The sequence below is a fragment of the Calypte anna genome, chromosome 1 (assembly GCF_003957555.1).
Source record: "Calypte anna isolate BGI_N300 chromosome 1, bCalAnn1_v1.p, whole genome shotgun sequence".
NCBI lineage: Eukaryota > Metazoa > Chordata > Aves > Apodiformes > Trochilidae > Calypte > Calypte anna.
In genome coordinates, this window is record NC_044244.1 from 94174676 (window position 1) to 94195582 (window position 20907).

Consider the following 20907-nt stretch of genomic DNA (forward strand, 5'->3'; position numbering starts at 1 on the left):
GAGAGATGCACAGATTGCACGGTCTCATGCCAGCCACTGCTGCCAAGGCTGGGTAAAAATTTTAATTTATTTTAATGTAGTTATTGAGGCATTTTAATCCCATCAAAAGAAATAACACGCGACAATCTAGAAATATTCATTTGCTACTTTTAAATGAATTTTATTCAGCTGCGCTTGGTTTTCTCCTTTTTGAATTTTACTTTGAGATTCACTTCTCACTTACAGGCACAAGTGTTCAAGGATTGTGAGCCTCTAAAACTGCAGTCTCAATTCTGTGTTTCATACATGAATACTTAAACAGAGTAATATACTCTATTCTTTCTGTAAAGCACCCATTTTTAATCATTAATTCTTTTGAGCAAATAAACCTCATATATATGAGACTTGTATACATTGAAAAAAAAAAGATAGTTCTCTGGGACAAGTTCCAATATGACAATATTCTCTTTATGAGTATTTATAGATTCATCAAAATTAGGGAATACTGAATTTCCTTTTAAACTTTATGGAGGTTTTTTTTTCTTTCGAAAGAGACTGAAAAATTATTTGCAAATTGTATCGAATTCAGTACATAATTCTGGTCAAAAAAGTATTTTAAAAATTTTTCTATTAAAAAAAATATTAAACTTTCCAACTTTTTGATTTAAAACAACTTTTGCATACATAATTTATCCAAATAGTAAAAAACCCCACAAACCAACCCAAACCTTTTGGCAGTATTGAATAAATGCAACAAAGTATTTCATTTATGGCAATGATTTTATGTGAATAAAAATTGAATTTGGGAGTTTTTTAATGTAAGTCCTTCATTTCCTGTTGCCTGTTAGTAGCAGAATACTGATAAGCTGGCATAATTTTTGGGTTGCAATCAAAGTTTTCACCCAGATGCATCCGTGTTTTGTTTGAACTGAGAAGAAAACCATCAGGGTGTTGTCTAAGCATGCATATGTATCACATCATTTTTAAGGAAATACTTTTGCCTCTTGCACTCAGCTCACAAAAGTGGCAGAATTTGTTCTTTCTGTGATACTAGTGTGTCAGTGTCCTGGTTTTTCTTCTGTGCTCCAGGTATCCTCACTTGGTATATCTTATGTTTAAAATTAAATTCTTTGACCTGCACAACTGAAGCCAGTTACTTCTACAGCAATTGATGCCAGATGAGGCTTTAGGTTTCTGTGTGCAGAGTGAACCCTGTCTGCCTTCCCTCCTCCTCTCAGCACATGCTGAGAGGCAATGCTTGTGTTTAAATATGGGTGTGAACACTGCATGATCTAAATGGCCCAGAAGGTAAATCCTGTTGCAACACAGACATTTCTGAATCAGCCCTTGCAGAGTTATTTGCCTGTCTGCTGTACACTGGGTTTTGACTTGGGAATGAAAACAAGGCATCAGGATTTCCCATGGGATGGAAACACAATTTTCCAGTCATCTCTGGCTGCAAGTGACTGATTCAGAAGCTAAAAGATTAAAGCTATACAAATGACAGCATAAAGGGGAGAATGACAAAAGGTCTGTCAAGGAGATAGTCTGGGGAAATGCAGAGGCGAGTGATGGGAAACGAAATAGCTTTGTGGGCAGGCTACAGGGATCCTCAAGACAAAAATGTGCCTCTGATTTCTGACAGTAACAAAACTGCAGTCAGGATGTGGCTCGTGTGGTGTTGTGCAAACAGGCACACACTCTGAGACCTCAGCTTTATACCCAGCTGGTCAGGGGCACAACAGTGAGTTTGTGGGGAACCTTTCTGCTGTGATGGAATGAGTGTGAGTACCTGCTGCAGTGGGGTGTTGTGCTGGTGCCTGTGACCTGAGGAAAAGAAGCTGTGAGTTTGACTGTGGGCATACACATGTATGTTGTTCAGTACAGCATAGTTTAAGTTTGCCTTGCTGAATTGACAATCGTTTATATGATATCTAACCACAGGAAATTATCAGTGATGGATGTTCTTAGCCAAGTCCATGCTCAAGCAACAGCTGAGCAATAGCTGAAGTGGTTTACACCAAAATTCTCTGAGTTTGCTATATATTGTGAATGGAAAATTTTTAGATACAATGCAGCTCTGCTTTTCTGTGTGAACCATAAAACTATGTGATGGGATGACAGCATTGTCTCAATCTTACCAATGAAGTGCTACCTGTTTGCCAAAAAAGAGCAAGCAATTTATAAGCTATTTAAAAAAAAATAAATAAAAAGTATATATAATATAAATGTAAAATGTAAAGTGCAGGCTTGTTTATTTTTGTCTTTTTTTTTTTTAATTTTCAAAACCCTTTTGGCTTTATTTTCTTCGGTGTAAGAACGATACTTGATGTGGAGTCTTGTCTAGACCTTCTGTTTTCAAAGGAAAATTGTTTTACTATGTGTTCTCTTGGAAGAGCTTTGCAGAACCACATGCCATTTTCTTTGTCTTCATTTCCTGCAGTGCTGATTCCTTCTGCTGAAGATGAATCAAACATGGGAAGTTCTGGCTGAACTCCTTTTCTTGCTAATCAATCTGGCTGAAGGATCAGGTAAGTCTGAGAGATGCAAAACTACATGCAGCAGTCTTTGGCGCTCTCTATTTCTAACTTACCAGTATGTTGAAACTTCACAGTTCATCAGGGGAAATTTTGCATATCGGTTTAAGTGAATGCAAAGACCAGTGTCACCTCAGCTGGCAAAATAATCATTTGCACTGCAGAATGGCACAGGGTATCTGGTAGGAATCCAACACAGATCACCTGAAGACCCATTTCATGTTCATCTGGGATGATATCAGGAGAGGTATGATGTATGGTAGAAAAGGGATCTAGATATGCCCCTTATTAAACATGAGAGGTATGTTCTGCTGCTGGTTTTGCTTGCACTTTAATCAAGGCGCCTAACTCAGTAAGAATTATTTTTTTTTAAAAGTAGTTTCCTTTCCCTTAAAGTAGAATCTTGCCCTTGCAATCAGTTTTTCAAAGCCCACGTTAAAGCAATAGTGCTGCCTAAAAATGAAAAAGAGGACTTGCAGCTCGTCAGCTTGCAACACGACTGCACAGTGTCCAAAGTGAAAAGGCACTGCTTCAACCACATTTCCAGACTTCAAAGATTGACAGCAGGAAGCTGAACCTGGATATTGCACACTTCTTACATGTGTCTGCACAGAGAAATGTGTCCCCAGGGCTGCCAGTATAGTAGGGAAATAGAAGTTTTTAAGTCTACCTTTACATGTACGCTTTGATTATGGCTCTGTGCATGCAAGGAATAGGCTTTGGCATAGGAATAGGTTGTAGCATAATTTTAATGTCTTTCTTATGTAGCTTACAACTTGGTGAGTGTGAAGACTGGTCATGAGGCTGTGTTGAGTTGCCCTTACTTCTCCAAGACGCCTTTGCTAATGGTGACATGGAAGACAAAATGCAGCACTTGCTGCTTGTTGGCCTATAGAGCCGATTGCAATGAGACAAGGAGGTTAAACTGCAGTGAGAGGCTGATGTGGAAATATTCACCTGACAGAGACCCTGCTCTTCGTATTTACCCCGTGAACCTTGGTGATGAGGGAAATTACACCTGTGAAATTGTCAGCAGTGAAGGAAATTTTCTTTTTTTCTCCTCTCTGACTGTTACAGGTAAGACAAACCTTGAGGGTTTTTTTTTCTGTCTGTGTAGATGAAAAGTTATTTGATTTGGTGGTAAAAGACCAAATTCGTATTTGATGCACACTGAAACTGAAAATAAGAGGTTAGCAGATTTAGTCTGGCTATTTAAAGACAAGAAAAAGGCACAAGAACTTATGCAATAGGACCTGGTTGTTCTATGGAGAAATAACCTGAGGGGCTGCGGGTTGTGTTTTGTTTTTTTTTAAAATTACTTCTGAGTCATAAACAGGGGAGATTTCAAAATGCACAAATTCAACATAGTTTCTGAGACAGTGTTTTGGGCATAACATGGGGTTTGAATGTTATGTACATGTTAACAAAACCAGGACTATACACTCTTCTTCAAACAGAAGATATCAAATAAATATTGCTGCTATAAGCTGAACAGGAGGATGCTAAAGCAAAATTTACAATTATGTCAATGTGTGTTTTGTCTGGGTAAGACCTGAATAGGGAGGAAGCAAAAGTTTCAGGACACTATTTGGAAAGCTGTCTGTAAGTCTGCATCACTAAAATAAAAATTAAATCAGTCTATTTTCAACACATGAAGAGCCAAAAGAATGTTAGGAAACATTATACATCAAATCACCTTTTTCAGATAGGTAAACTAGCTCTTTGTTTCCATAAATTAAGGAAAATAAAATACAAACCAACACATAGGAGAAGATTTTGTATTGTGGCCATATTACTTAAGCCTTCTTAATATAACAAAAATTATGGGAAATTAATATAAGAGCTGCATAATTGATGTTACTAATTTTTTTTCACCTAATTTGTTCTTCCCTACAGCACCTTAACTTTTTGACAATGGCTTAGGAATTGTCCAAGCTTTGCCTATTTTGTCAAATGCAGAATATGAGTTGTTGGACTTAAGGCAGAACAATTTTGTCCAGTTCCTCCCTCATTTCCCTAATATCCAAATCTTCATTCTGCCTACCCAGTAGCCTTAATATTTACGCTGAAGCTTCAGCAAGCTGTATTCTCTTCAGTATGGACACTGGTATAGTTATAAATCTCAATTTAAACCACTCCTCTCTGTCATCCCATTTTCTACCATTACCATTGTGATAACCTTTTGGAAAACATGAGGAAACAATACTTTTAGATGCAGCTAGCTGGTTTTGGAGATATTCACCTTGGACTTTTGGATGTATTTCTTTCCCTAAATATTGTTGGTTATGGTATTCCAAATTACTATTAAATCCCTTCAATTCATCACACAAAATGAAAAATACCATCTCTTTTTCAGTTTCACAATTTGTCATTTTATACTGAACTAGAAATAATGTCCAATGGCTTTGATTTTTTTTTTTTATTTTTTTTTTTTTCCCTTCCTCAGTCCCTCCTACAGTGACTCTGACCTCTGACAAGAGCAGAATGGCTGTCTGTCAAGCATCTGCTGGAAAGCCAGCTGCTGACATCTCCTGGATCCCTGCAAGTAATCACAGCACTCAGGAAGAAGTCCATCACCCCAATGGAACAGTGACCAGAGTGAGCTACATCAGCTGGGTCAACAGCATGCCTCCTGTTGTCACCTGCCTGGTTACCCACCCAGCTACAAACCTGAATCTGTCCCTAGACCTGTCATGTAAATAACATGTTTCTGTAATTGCTCTTCATCATGCTTTTGGGCTCTTTTATGCTGTTCTGTGTAGCTGCTCCCATTGAATGCCAGGGCTCTGCAGACTGCTTAGGGGGGTTGTAAGCCAGAGTTCTAGTGCATGTTGATAGAGAAATTAATAATTTTGAGTTTATAATTTGAAACCAGAGGTCTCATGGCATTGAGCGGAGAAACTTTCAATGTGTGTTTCTTTCTATTCCTGTTAATTTTTACAAGAGTTCCTCATTCTGATTTTGGTGGGTTGACCTTGGCTGGATGCCAGGTGCCCACCGAGCTGCTCTATCGTTCTTTGTCTTCAGTAAGATGGGGGAAAAATATGATGAAAACCTCATGGTATGAGGTAAGGACAGGGTTATCACTTACTGATTAGTGTCATAGGCAAAACAGACTCGAGAAAATTAATTTAATTTATTGCAAATCAAATCAGAGTAGGTTACCAAGAAAAAAGAATTACTCTAAAAGCTCCTTCCTCTCACTCCTCCCTTCTTCCCAGGCTCAGCTTCACTCTTAACTTCTCTGTCTCTTCCCCCTGAATAGTACAGGAAAATGGGGCTTGTGGTCAGTTCATAAAACATCTCTGTTTCTCCTCCCTCCTCACATTCTTCCCGTGCTCCACTGTGAGGTTCCACCCACACGAGACAGTCCTTCATCAACTTCTCCAATGTGTGTCCTTCCCATGGGCTGCAGTACTTCACAAACTGCTCCAGTGTGGGTCCTTTCCATGGGGTGCAGTGCTTCAGGAGCAGTGTGAGTTCTCACAGGACCACAAGTCCTGAGAGAAATCCTGCTTATACATGGACTCCTCTCCACGGAGCCGCAGGTACTGCCAGGAGCCTGCTGTAATGCAGGGGCTCTCCTCTGGGTTAGTTTCCTTCAGGGTCTATCTACCTCATCTGGCATGGACCTCCAGGGGCCGCAGGTTGTTATCTGCTCCACTGTGGTTCTCCATGGGCATCAGGGGGTCAGCCTGCCTCACCCTGGCAGGGACTCTCCATAGGCGGCAAGGGAACCTCTGCTCCAGTGCCTGGAACACCTTCTCCCCCTCCTTCACTGACCCGGGTGCCTGCAGAATTTTTTCTCTCACATATTCTCACCCCTCTCTCCCACTTGCTGTTGCGTAGCAGTTTTTCTCTCAAGTATGTTATCACAGAAGTGCTATGGGCATTGCTAACTGGCTCAGCTTTGGCCAGCAGATCTGCCTTTAGAGCCATCTGGCACTGGCTCTGCTGTAGAGGAGGGCAAATTCTAATATCTTCTCACAGATGTCACCCCTGCAGCCCCCCCTGCAACCAAAAGCTTGCCATGCAAACTAAGCACAGTACTTCAGTGACCTTTGAAATCACTGATGACGGAAAAGCTGCTTTTAGCAGCCACCATGATACAGCTCATTAATTTTTGCTGTGAAACTTTGAACCCCTGAAGCTCAATTTTGTCCTGCTTCCCAGAGTAGGGATGGTCTGGAGAAAAATTCCTTGAAGAATGTCTGTCTGTGACTTGGAAGAGGTAGTAAAAGGTAGTAAAAGGTAAAAGGTAAAAAGCTCAGGCCGTGCTGGACATGTTAAAAGTCTATTCCAGTAGAATTTGTAAGAGCAGCTATGTAAGTATGGCCAAATATCTTGATAGATGCATGAAGGACAGTAGTCAGCATAGACCACTAGTTAATAACAGCATTTTGCAGGGTTGTTCTGTTGTTGCAGGGCTAATATCACTTGAAGAAAAGGAGTCTATGCAGGCAGATGCATTGAAAATGAAAATGAAAAGTGTTTATACACACAAATGACTGGATGTGTGAAGCAGGTTCCTGTTGCTGGTTGGCATCCAAACATCTCACCTGTCTCTCTCACTCATTTGAGCTGTGGTAGTAAAGGGTTAGCTTTCTCCTCTGGTTAAGACAGGTAGTAATACCATGAAGTCAGTGGATACTGATGTCTAGCTCTGTAACCAGCTTTCTTTTCTTATCTCTCAGACACTTCCCGCAGCCTTCCTTACTTCCTGATTGGAGGATCTACAAGTGTTGCTGCTGTCAGTGGTGTGACTTTATGCTTGGTTTTCAGATGCAGAGGTAAGTAATTTGATGAGCCTGAGATGCATTATAATTCCATGGCTGACCATGTGCAGGTATGAGGATATGTACTTTATTGCTGAGAGTGTGATAGGAGGTAATGTTTGAGGAAAATGTCCATACATGTTGCATCGACTTTTTGGAAAAGTCCTAATAAAGTAAGAAGTGGAACTTGAAAACAAGACTGGAGTTTTGTAAGAGCCATAGTTATTATGAAATTAGTGTATTTATATATATATATATGTATCAGAGACTAATCCAAGATGAAAAGGATTCTTTCTGAGGGTAGGATAGGCTCTGAGTTTTTGGAATTATTTTGATCAGTCTACATTTACTGACAAAATTCTGTACACTAGAATGACAGTTCTCAAATTAGTCTAATGAATAGAGAAAAGCAACCCCTCCATTCCTATCAGCAATCATAATTTTTTCATTGAGTAAGTGTAAGAATAGGCCAAAAGTCCATCTTTTCCTTTGGCACACTCTCAGTTTCTCAGGTTGTGTAAATTTAATAGATAGTGAGTTAGGCTCATACTGAATAACTTGCTAGTGAGAACTCAGACAATTGTTTACTACTCTTGGAGTTAAGTAAGATGATTGTGATGGAGTATGAAGGAGATGGAAGCCCAAGTTGAGGCTTAAAATTGGAAAAAGAGAGAAAAAGATGAAGGCAGGAGCGTTTTCAGGGGAGCAGATGAAGCACTGGGAAAAGGCAGCATAGAGGTGGGTGAAATGTAAATGGAGGGAACTTGCAAGTATCAGTGCCTGATTTATTCCCCCCTCCATTGCCTTAGTTCTGTTCTAGCTTTTCTGCTTGTCTGAATTTCTTCTTTTTGCTTAGTATCTTTCAGATTATTCCCCAACTATTGGGCAGATTGCATTGAAGGTCTATTTCAGGAACCAGCTCTGAACAAATGAGGCAAAAGGGGTTTGGCAAGAGAGGCAATGAGGGGAGGTGTGTCCCAGAAGAGCAGAGAAGGCAGGCTGAAGAAAACAGAGAGAGAAGAGAAGGGCAGTTGTAATTGGCAGTGGCAGCACCAGCCAGTGCTTGCAGCACTTTGGTGGGAGCCAGTCCCTGCCACGGAGGGATGTGCTTCTTTGGGGTAGGTGAGAAGAGGACAAAGTGTGTTCAAATGTGTTCTGTGGCCCAGTGTGTCCCTGCAGAAAAGTGAAAGTACACCTAACTCAGTCAATTCAGTCATGTTTCCCAGGGTGATCAAAACTTTCAATCAAGTGAAATATAAAGTAATAGCATGTAAAAGACCAGGACATAAAAAACCTAAGAACTTAACCAATGAGTGTAACAATATTTTGAAGAAAGTCTTTTGACTTCTGGGGTCAGCTACAGGAGAACTCTAAACATAACAGCTGGGCACCCTGCCCTATCAAACCATTTTAATTTCTTAAAATCCTACTTTCAGCTTCCCGGTTACATAAAATGACACATGGGTCGGCAGTGCTATTTTCAGTAAGTGGGTTTTTCACCTGGGTGTTCTTTGTGTGTTTTTTTTTTTTTTTTCTTCTATTCTTCATTAAAGCATGTACTTTGATTGCAATGTGTCTGCTCTGTCAACATTCCTGGTTGTTTCTGTATGTGCTTGGAAGGGGGGAGGGAGGAACAGGGTTTCTGGGAGTGTGTCTGTTTGGATGGCCCCCTCTTTGTGTTCATTCAGAGTATCCGAGTAATTGCTTAAGCACCAGACTGAGGTTGGAGTAGTGCATTTCCTGCCTAAGAATACTGTAAGTTACATTTACAATGCCAACAGCTAAACTGAATTTTAAAGTCTCCCCAAAGTTAATGTTTTCACATTTCTGCTTCATAGAGTAATCATAACTCTGATCTTCTGCTTAAGAATGTGCATTGCCCTGATGGCAGAAACCTACCTGACTGGATGAAACCAGACAGGCATTTTACAATGAGGGAAAAGGGTGCACTTCCTTGTGCTGTACTAGAGACAAACGCTGCTATGAAACATTTATTTTCAAAGTTGCACTTCAAACACTCAGAAGCTAGGGAACAGCAGTGATAAAAATTGCCAACTCTTAGTTCCTGCATAATTCCAGTGTGTCAGGATGCATATTTAAGTGGCCTGATAACATTCTGCTCTCTCCTCAGGCCCCCTTTTTCATTTAATGTACTATGAAAAAGCAATTATTTCAAGTGATGGTTGTGTATCATGTTTTTTGTAGAGTAGTCAAACAGTTCTCTGAAGGTAGAAGGATTAATTTCCTGATATGCTTTTCTATGGCATTCAGGACAATTTGACTGGTGGGAGTGGGAATCACAGACATCAAAGTCAAAAACTTCCAGTAATTTTAGGAGCTTAAATTTGATTGCCTGTGGCCTCCGTGTTTTTTTTCCAGAGATGTTAAAATTATTCATTATCTACTCATTATGCTTTTCAAAATTTGTTTTTAATCATACTAAGAAAAAAAAAAATCTAAAGGCTGTCCTTCTTTAGGCTTTCTGAAATAACTTGTTGCATCTCTTTGTTAGTTCATGTTTATGCCTCTATGCTCTACCCCTTTGCTTGCAGAGCTTAGAGAAAGAACTTCACAAAAGTTTCTTTGCAAAAGCAGTGTTTCTTACCAGGTTTCTTCTGGTTTTGTTTTTTGTTTGGACTCTATAGGTGTATGATGGTTCCCCAAAATTGTAACAGGTAATATAATGGTGTGTGCTTTTCTGTATTTTGCAGACTAGGAATTACAGATACACACCCTCACGTGAGAAAACTGATGCAGTCAAGCTTCCTGTCTTACCAGAGACAATCTATCAGAATTACAGTAAGAAGAACGCTATATTTTTGACCTATTAACAGTATAGACACAAGCAGTCTAATACCAGCTCAGCTACTAGTGATATTCAATTACTTGAACTTATACTTCAACTAATAAATTTCAGATCTTATCACATAGTGGACAAGCAGAACACTCAAAACTGCCCACCACTTTTGTTTCCTGACCTGAAGACACTGAGGGCAAGCAATCTGTTTTAGTAAATTATTTCTCTCTTTCTCTAAATATCAACTGTTGAAGCATCTGACAATTTAAAAGATCGGGTTGGGAAAATAAATATCTGAATTTTCTTTTGGAAATGGCCTCTGAGGTCTTCCCTCAAATTAATAGTTGACATATTTCTATGCCACAGTAACAGATTTTGGTGAATATGCAATACCTTTTTTTCCATTGGCAAAACTGGATTCTTTTTTGAATTTTGCAGTGGAAACCAGGAGGTGACACAGGGATCCCAAAACACAGAAGGTCAAAGAAATGCATCCATCAGAAATGCAGAAATAAAAGAGGATTTTTTTTTCTGAGTAGTTGCATGAGGCAGTTGGCAATCTGGTCTTTGTCATCTTTGTTTGTTTTTAAAATGTATTTCTTTTTCAATTAAACCTTCTGCTTGCATTGACAATTGAAGAAAAGCCAGTTTTAAATTGCACTTCATATAGAATGAGAAATGTCAATGGACAATTTTCTAAGATTCATTTTGAAATAAACATACAAATATTCACTTGAATTATTTCTGGGGCTATTTGGGTAAATATTTATTGCCCAGTTTCTTAGAAGCTGAGATCACAGCCTGGTTTTACTCAGAACAGAAGCATTTGTGCAAAATGCAGTTGGTATCTTTACTTAAAACAAACAGAAAGAACCCCCAAGCAAATAATTTTATTTCTTCTCATCCTCATGCCCCCAAGCTGAAAAGAAACCCCACAGACTGGTTTTTTATTTTGAGTTTTCATTCATCAGTTTTGTGGAACCTTCCAAACACTAATGCAGCAGTAAGTATATTCAAATATGTTTTGAATGGCCTTTGCCTGCTCGTTGCTGGAGGAAGTCATCTGTGCTCCTTCAGTGTTTTTAGGCATGAGGATCTCCCAGTGTCTTCTAATTGCACTTCCCTTTAGCACTTCTAATACATGTGTGTAATGGGCATCTACTGACATCACTCTTGCCTTTCATTTTGGTCAGAAAGGCACAAGGAGTGGCTCTCCACCTTAATGAAAATGACATACAAAAGGCAGTCCATTCACACCTGCTGGGTAACTGAGTGGAGCCTTTCTTGTGGTGTTAAGATGGGTAACGATTTCAGAGCTGTGTACAGCTTCTTCATGTCATCCATGGGGAGGAGTTGCACCATTTCATGTATATAGCCCCTGGGAGACAGAAGTGACAAATCACTTGGAATTAGTGAAAACAGGTTTTCAGTGATGCTATGCTAGCTAGGGTGAGTGCTTTGTAGCTTTAGTGAAATCCACAGCAGCACCTTCATCTCAGGAAGCTGTTTCCCAGTTCTGCTGGATGGCAGATATAGCATCCTTTTTTGTTGCTGTCAGCTGGGACCTTTCAGAGTCACAATGCTGTCAAGGAGTTGGTTGTGACTGGAAGCCTCCAAAGGAGAAAAATCTCTTGTTTCTCAGGAAACTGCCCCATTAGGTCTAAACCTGGCCTCCTAGGCTGGTGTTACTCATTGTGACAAGTGAGCATGGATTGTTCTGGTGGACGACTACAGCAATTTGGGTCTCTCTTATTCAGAATCTTGATCACTGCAGACAGACAGAAAGATGATGTGTCTGTCAAAATGAAGAGTCAGGCTGCGGAGCAGTCTGCTTTTGGTAGCCATGGTGCACATGTGTCATGATTTTTAGGGTGCAGAGCAAGAACTTTCATAATTCCTTTGTACCAAGTGAAATGCTGAAGAGTAGGATTTAATGGAGACACACAGGGAGATGATAGTGTGGGGAGTAAAACTGTCTGGAGAAACATCACTGTGATAATCAGCCCTGGCTGAAGACCATGGCTTCTGCACTCAAGGTTTTATTTTATTTTTAATTTGTATTTCATACCACAGGGGTCCAGTCGCCTGTAATGTGCCAGCATTTCCTAGAAATTCTTAGGAGACTGTGCTGAAACAAAGTGTTCTCTCAATGAGATGAGTTTCTTTGTGCTGCAGATACTTGGTGAAATGGGCTTTCCTGGCAGTTCCACAGCTCTTAACAGCCAGGTGGACATATTCATGTCTGATTTTGTGTTTCAAGAGTAAGTCCTGCTGCAGCCTCTCAGAAAATTAGCTCACAGCATTGTTAGCCTCATCAGGCTTTGATCATCACCTGTTTACTTCCAACAAAAAGCTTGAGTTATCAACCCATAGCTCAGGCAAACTCACATGTTGCAGGCAATAAAAGGCCTTGGCTGCATAATTGTTGTATATTCCTTTTGAAATAAAATTGTCCCTTGTGCTTTTTGAGCTTGTTGCATATGATTAATAAAATTTATTAGGCCAAAGAGAATAATGTGGCTAGTGAGGGTGACTGCAAAAAAGGTTAGTACATGAATAATGCTTCCAGGCAGAACATAATAATTGATCAAGTTCAGTTAATTTTCTGTTCATCTTTTGTGTGTTATAATGGTGGCACAACCAGCAGGTCGTTTCAGATACAGACTGCTGTTTTTTTAGCCATCTGCAATTCATTGCAGCTTTTGACAACAGGAGGATGTATTGCATCCAAGCTGCCAACAGGTGATAACTATTCTTATGGCTCTGTTAGCTCTGGTAATAGCATCCTCTTTGAAAGGAGTAAGATAGGCTTAATTAAGCAGTGGGCCTGTGCACATGCTGAGAAAGGAAGCCCTTGTTGCTCTGGCTAAGGCATAGAGATCTGTGAATTAAATGACTTTGTATGGAAGCAGAGAGGGGAAAATGGGACAGACTGGAGAAGGGGGTTGACAGAGGAGAAGAATGAGACTAAGAGAAGGAGCGTGATGTTGGGTCACTGCAACTTAACAGGGTGAGTAATTACTTTTTCCATTCACACTGCCTGTCATCTAACTGGGTACCTTAACCAGTGCTTGTGACAAGTGAAGGAAAGGTTATCATCATACAGGAAGATCCCTGCACTCTTCTCTCAGTGCAGAAAACCAGCCAAGGGCTTTGATGGTGTTCTCTGCCTGCCATCACCAAAGAGAGCTGTGTCATGCTTCTTGGTGAGCTACATGAGCTACACACTGAAAGCCATGAGACACACACCTCAGGAGAGTGAGGGGAAGGAGAAAGTCCTGGCACTGCTTCAGTGGCTCACTGGGGGTTTAACTGATGCTCTGTCAAAAAAGCCAAGCTGGGCTTGCAGCCAGGTCCATTTTTTCGTACTCTCTCCCAGCCTGAAACAGGGACCAGCTACTGGGTCAGTGCTGCAGGGCAGGTGTGGGAGCCCTCTGAGAGCTTCCTGCAGAGGCTGGGAGCTGCTCGTCCCTGCCCGAGCTGTCTTCTCCTCAGCTGGCTGCTAAGAAAGTGCTCATTTCCCACCTGGATTTAATTATGATCTGTTGAGAGTTTGGAGAATGAGAAGAAAAATAATGTAAGTTTTTTTCTGTCATACTGATTTTGTAATGGGATAGGCATCATGGTGTACCCCAAAGAATAGCCCAAACTGCGTGTCTTGTCTCTTGTAAGAAAAATAACCAAATTGAGGATGTTTTTATGAGTCTATTTACCAAGCTTTCTTCCTTAATTGCCAGAACAACTTTGGTGATCTTACACTGATTTTATTTGCACTGAAAGCAAATTTAAGCAAGGCAAATGTTTTAGGCTGCAAAGTTCCACAAGTTCTTCTGTAGCCCTGTCGAAATGGCTAGAAAAATGCTGTCTGTTTATTGAATAATCATTGTGACAGAGCTAGTAAAAGGAGATGACTATTGCTGTGAGCTATTTGCATGTTCTTACCAAGATATAAAAAATAACAATAATAAAAACATTTGGGAGTATGAGCTCTTCATCCAGGGCTGCTGCAACAGCTCTGCTTGACCACTTCTGTTTCAGACTGTTTAGTCAAACGCACAGTTGATTATCACCCATGCTTTTTAGTACTATTTGTGACTATAGATGAAAATGCACCTATTCAGTGTGTGGATTTGCACTCATAATGTTTATAGGGCACTCTTGGTCTTGGTTTGGCTTCGTGAATGAAGATTTCAGAAGGGCTCTGCCCACACTTGCTACAAGTGCACTGATGGCTGGTAAGGCCAATGCAGGACAGGCAAGTCAATAGGTACTAGGGGTGATATTTGCGTTCAGACTAATCTAAGAGCAATTTATCATTTGGTGACAGCTTGTGCTCCAATGCTGTAAAGCAGTTCTCTATTTCCTTTCTGTTCACTGAGTATGGAAAAAAAAATAGTTGACAAAAAGTTATGTTTAGGACCCCATAAATTGGAATGCATTTTCAGAGTATGAATGAGATTTGTTTAAAATCCTGATTTTTAACACCAGGACTGAACTGAAGACGATAAACTATCTTCCTGTAAACCCTGTAAATGGGTCAAATGTCCTAAGGGTTCAATTCAGTAAAAACCCTTGGTTTCCTAGGTTGTTATTTCTTTCAACATCTATTTCTTGGTCTAGCCTTCTTGACACATGTCATAGCTTTTCTTCTCTGGTAAGAAAAAAAAAATATTACCCCTGATAATATACATAACATAACATAGATAACACCTGTGGAATATTGTCCTGATGATTTTGATGTCTTTTTTGAATTGGTTTTTCTGCTTTTGCAAAGTCTTTTTGCCTAAAGTTAACTTGTCCTCACCTACTTGACTGAGTCGTCAACAATGTCCACAATCTGTATGCAATGCTTCTTATGCTGGAGGCAGTGAAGAACTCGTGATTTAACCAAGAAGGACTATTGCTACATTTCCTATCATTTCTCTGTCCTGGAATAGTTTGTGTATGTGCTCCTAATGGTGCTTCTTTAAGCAACTACTTGCTTTTCTCTTTAATTCCGTAAAGTTGCCTCCCCAGTGCTCTCATGCACTAGTTTTCTCAGTTTATTGATTTTAATCTTCTCTAAGTACTATGTTATCCATTTTTACCCTTCCTTTTTTGGCATCAAATCCAACTTCATTCTCTATTCAGCTGCATGAATAGATGCCAGATCCTCTCAATCAGATTTTTTCCTCATATGATTTTTTTGTTTGCCAAAGGAGAAACTTTTGAATTGGAATTTTCTAGTTCTTTTCACTGAATTTCTTCTTAGAAACATATATATCTGCTGCAGGTCTTCTTTATTTATTTATTTTTTTGCCAACACATAATAGAAAATAAATTGTTCTTTACTATGTTCAGCTTCTGCAAATCTAAGTTCACCTACCAAATCCAAATCTGTAATATGCAGCATCTTATTTGCCCTTGGGGGATACCTGTCCTGAATTAGTATGAAAAAAGCTGATAGCCAGTTTATTTTTTTCCTTCATGGTTTACATGCTGCCTTGTATCACTCACAGCATCAATAGGTATCCAGCTAAAAAAAAACTAAGACTTGTGAAACAATCCTCTTTGCCAATGGTTTTATTTAGTTCAGACCCAGTAACAAAATATCTGAATGGTATTATACCCCTGTCTGACTCATACATTGTTAATTACACTTTATATAATCAAGACATTGTGGACTGAGCTTTGCAGAAAGCAGATGCTATTTTATCTGATTAATCATATAAGCAACAGTACTTCTAGAGAATGAGGAAAACCACAAACTCCTTGTGCATTTGCAAAAATTTGCATTTGAAGAAGAGCAGAAACAAACAGAATAAGGAGGCTTTTGCTCTATTTCCTCCAAATTCTATCTCCTGTCATTACCAATCACTGCATCTGCTCTTGGTTTTCTTGTGTATTTTCTAGTGGTTTTGGCTGTATTATGAAATCAATTTGCACAAACCTTAGCACACACTATGCCCAGAGAAGCCTCATGGACTTGTTCATACTGGGGCTAGGATGAATTGGCCTCTGTTTTGAGTCCTGATTCCCACTCTCTTACTTTTTTGTGAACATTTGTGTTGGTCTCTAGCACTGACCCAGGCTCCTGGATGCCTTGACATTATTTAATCTGGCACCTCACATGGAGAGCTCTGGAACAGCCAGAGATGGAAATAATAACTTGCTGCATGAGAAGAAATGCAATAGATTATTCCTTTCACTAGAATATGTGACCTGAGCCTCAATGGCTGCACTCCATATCCTTGATGAAAAAGGTCTTGAAAAGTCTGAGCAGCTTTAATAGAAGCTTGGCTGGTAATTTGTCTCACAGTCACAGATTTTGTACCCAAAACTCTGCATCTTCCTTGTGTTACCCCAGGAAGCATTTGCAAGAACTTTTCAAGTCTCTTAATTGCTCTATTCCTCCAGGAAAAACTTCCCATACCTCTGTCTTCTCTTTGGAAAAGAAAAAAGGTCTCCAGGCCCTTTAAAAGTGAAAGCAGCTTGCTTGCTTGCAGGTAAACCTAAGAATTTAGGGACTGCTTAGAGGGGATGCATAGTGCTACAGAACAGCCACTGGATTAGCTCTACTTGGAATGTATCACTATGACCCTTCGCATCCTCCTCCTCCTGAATTAGCCAGAATTACCAGCTTAGATTGAGTTTGTGGATTTGCACTGAGTCCTAGGCTGGTAGGCTCACTCTAGTATAGTATCTTGTCTTCCCTGAATGTAAGCCAGATATTTCTGCATGACTACTGTTCTCCAATATAAATTTGCACTTATTTCTTCTCAGAGGAATCTTGCTTTATCTTCATGGGGAATTTTGAGTTTCTTCTCTTGTTCCTTGTTTGCATGTGCTTAGATTGCTGTTGTAACAGGAGCTAACATTTTGTAAATTTTTTCTTATGTTTAAATACTACAAAGCCTTGCTCCAAGTAGATCCTACTATCTACATATAAGCACAAAAAAAAACCCCACATGAAGAGTCTCAAGCAATCAGGCTTTGCTTATCTAGGTGGTAATTCTTTCAGTTTTCCAATAATGCTTCAAGAAATACCAATACTGAAGTAATTCTGGCAATCTAGTTACTATAAAAAGTCCAGCAACATGTTGTGCAGGAATAGGTTTATTGTGTAAGACAGAGAGAGACAGCCTATTTCCTATGACAGAGGACCTCAGTGTATGTTCAGGATGGGTAAGGGGAGCGTAATTTTGTTCTGCAATAATTTGTATCTATCAATGAGACAGATTTTAGATTTTCATTGCTGTTGGACCTCCTGCTGCATTCTGCAGGATGCTATGAAGTCTCTCTCTGTTGAAATATTAAAAACCAGACTGGACACAGCCCTCATCTAATTGCTCCAGCTGACCCTGTCTGAGCTGGGCGTTGGACACAAAAGGTGTCTTCCAGCCTCACCTATTTTGTGACTCGTACCAGATCTTTTAGGTCCCAAACTATCTAAGAGTTCATTCCAGCACAGGGTTGCAAGGTCTTAGTGTTGGTGCTCTGGCTACTGGAGAAGAATATTGTAGGAGATTGTTTTGCCTTGTAAGCAAGATTCAGCAACTTAGGACATGTCAGAAGGCCCAACTTCTCTGAGGAGTCAGTAGTCCTATGCTTGAATGCTTATTTCTGAAGCAAGGATTTTGCTGTTTGCAAAGTGCTTTGTCTTTGGTAAGTATTGCACACACTGAGTATTGCATGCCCCTCTGGTGAACTCCTGGGTAGGATGGGATGCACTGAAGAACAGGATTAGCAATCAATGTCTGCAGATTTAGGGTTGTGCACAATCAGAGTTTTTTCTTGTAACTAAGCATTTTTTTCAAGTGTTTTAAGTTGCTGCTCAGATGGTTTCTGCTTTAGCTGAGTGTGTCAGTAGCACCTTAGCCGAGCAGGACTTCCAAGGTTTTTTTGAGATCAGAATAGGAGGATACTTGGAATAAAATAAAAAAAAATTACAACTTTCATTTATTACTGAAACTTTTAAAAAGAAATGAAGCTTAAAGGAATGATGTCAAGGGGGCTGCTGGGGTGGCTTATGAGAGAAGAAATAAAGTGTCATGCTCCATGTTTGGTAGAGCCGGGTCTAAGATGGAGCAACCCTGAGCTCATCAGGGATGCTGTGGAGTCTCAGTGATGATACATTTATATTTTTACTCAATTCATCTCTTGTGTGAGAGAGGAGTGTTGTGTAGAAAAAAAGATGAGCTAGCCAGCTACTGAAAAGCTCTGGTCTAGCTTACTATCCCTATCTTCAACTTGCTTGAAGTATTAAAATCAGGAAGATTAGAATCAAATAACAGCAGTTAGTCTATTGTCAGGGTTGCCTCCTTCACCAGGCATGTTAGTGAATGCAGAGCTATGATACCTTTATGAGCACTGCCTGCCTCTATAGCACCTACTATCACATTCTTTGTCATTGTCACGCCAATCCACAAAAAGGGCCGGAAGGAGGACCTGGGAAACTACAGGCCCATCAGCCTGACCTCAGTGCCTGGCAGGGTTATGGAGCTGGAGAGCTGGGCCGATTCCAACGGGATGAGGTTCAACAAGGCCAAGTGCCGGGTCCTGCACTTTGGCCACAACAACCCCATGCAGCGCTACAGGCTGGGGACAGAGTGGCTGGAGAGCAGCCAGGCAGAAAGGGACCTGGGAGTCTGCATCGACAAGAAACTGAACATGAGCCAGCAGTGTGCCCAGGTGGCCAAGAAGGCCAATGGCATCCTGGCCTGTATCAGAAACAGCGTCACCAGCAGGTCCAGGGATGTGATTCTTCCCCTGTACTCAGCCCTGGTGAGGCCACACCTCGAGTACTGTGTCCAGTTCTGGGCCCCTCAGTTTAAGAAGGATGTAGAGGTCCTGGAACAGGTCCAAAGGAGGGCAACCAGGCTGGTGAAGGGACTCGAGCACAGGCCCTATGAGGAGAGGCTGAGAGAGCTGGGGCTGTTCAGCCTGAAGAAGAGGAGGCTCAGGGGAGACCTCATTGCTGTCTACAACTACCTGAAAGGAGGCTGTAGCGAGGTGGGAACTGGACTCTTCAGAGACGACCCTCAACAAGACAAGAGGACACAGTCTTAAGTTGTGCCAGGGGAGGTTTAGGTTAGATATTAGAAAGAATTTCTTCACGGAGAGGGTGATCAGGCTATGGAATGGACTGCCCGGTGAGGTGGTAGATTCTCCGTCCCTGGAGACATTTAAAAAAAGACTGGATGTGGCACTCAGTGCCATGGTCTAGCAACTGCTCCGGTGGGTCAAGGGTTGGACTAGATGATCTCTGAGGTCCCTTCCAACCCGGCTAATTCTATGATTCTATGATTGTCATTCTTGTGTAATCAACAGTGGCTGCCTATTTCATTGTGCTATATATAGCAAAAATAAAAATATATACAGATATGCAAGCATCTTTATGCATATGTAAATTCTTCTCTGTGTGTATGAAGCCATGATTATCTATAGAAGTTATATTTTTTCCTTGAGAAATTAATTTCCTAATAATTCCCTGTCAACAGAACATCTCGTATATATAAATGTTGTGAAAGACCTTATTAGACAGACAGACACATAAAGGATAAAATTAAAAGTTGCTGTGGAAACCACAACCTGAAATAAATCTTACTCTGTGCATTCAAAACCCCAGTCTTTGTCTTGTGTGAGAATAATGTTTGCATATCATTTCTCTCTTTAGGAAAAAGAATCTGAATTGCTGATACACAAATGAAAGTCCCACCTGACAGTGACTGTAAAGTACATCTTAGTCTAATGGATTTTTTCTTTTCTTCAAGTATTTTAAGCCCCAATCTTGTCCTGAGTTCAGTCTGGTGTAAAGCAGAAAAAAATGTAAACCCTTATCTCTCATCTATAATCAGCTGCAGCATTTTGTTGGAACTGTTGATAATAATGCCTTCACTGGAGTTAAATGGGAAATAGGAAACAGCTTGGGGTAGGCTATAGAGAAGGGAAGAAAAAAGACTAAAGATGCTAAGGCACGGAGGAAATGTTTTGCTGAACATGAAATGTTCTTTAGCTCTCAGCTGCAGCTGTCATCATTCTTCCCTAGCATGATCTTAGAAAATCACATTTCAAATACAGCTTGTAAAATAACCAAAAAATGACCTGAGTGCTGTATGTACCAACCACTTGGGTACAGTTGGTTACACTCCAACTGGTGCCCATGTTCTATCCTTGAGATTCTTCTGTAGCTGTTGTTTTCTGTAGTTGTCTGTTGGCTGATGCATTCACACAGTGTTAGCCTGGGTCAGAACACCCTTTTGAAAAAAACTTCCAGTGGTCCATGCTTAGTCTGCTGGGTTCATATTGTCAAGCAGCTTTGGAGCACACAGAAAACACGGCATCTTTTCTGATGGAGCTAAAGCAGAAGATGCACCCCGGGGTTACACCTAATGCTCTCCAGCTGCTAATGGGCATTCAGCTCCCAGGCTCAGGCTGTGATTAGCCCAAAATAAAATTTCTCCAACCCATGCTGTGTTCTATCAAACTACTCCGGCTAAGCTACATAGCTGATTAGATAAACATAGCTTTCGTTAAACAAGCTCTTCCCACAGTGTCAATTTCTTTTAAAAACTGTTTTATACGCAAGAAATAACTTCGGCATTGGATCCAAGAAGGCACTGGAAAATGCCAATTTTTCATGAGATGAAGATTTCTCTTGATGATTACACAAATGATAAGCACAGAAAAGATGGGGCCAAATATTGAGTATGCTCCTGTTAGGTGCCTTTCTGTCTAGGAAATAGCATTACAGACTGATTCTTTTGGCAACCTGCTTATCTTGGATTGCTCAGCAAGAAAACATAGGACCGAAGGCCACATCCAGGCATTGTTGAGAGCT

The 20907-nt window shown here is 40.4% G+C and overlaps 1 protein-coding gene across 1 annotated transcript; it reads left to right on the top strand.

Moving 5' to 3' along the window:
- Positions 1 to 1698: 1698 nt before the first annotated feature.
- Positions 1699 to 10554, top strand: LOC103537080 (cell surface glycoprotein CD200 receptor 2-like). The gene is made up of 8 exons (XM_030465517.1): positions 1699 to 1763; positions 2423 to 2510; positions 3285 to 3593; positions 4963 to 5211; positions 7211 to 7306; positions 8728 to 8774; positions 10003 to 10090; positions 10527 to 10554. The coding sequence occupies exons 2-8, from the start codon at positions 2444 to 2446 to the stop codon at positions 10541 to 10543; spliced, it is 873 nt and encodes a 290-aa protein (XP_030321377.1). The 5' UTR covers positions 1699 to 1763; positions 2423 to 2443; the 3' UTR covers positions 10544 to 10554.
- The last annotated feature ends 10353 nt before the right edge of the window (positions 10555 to 20907 follow it).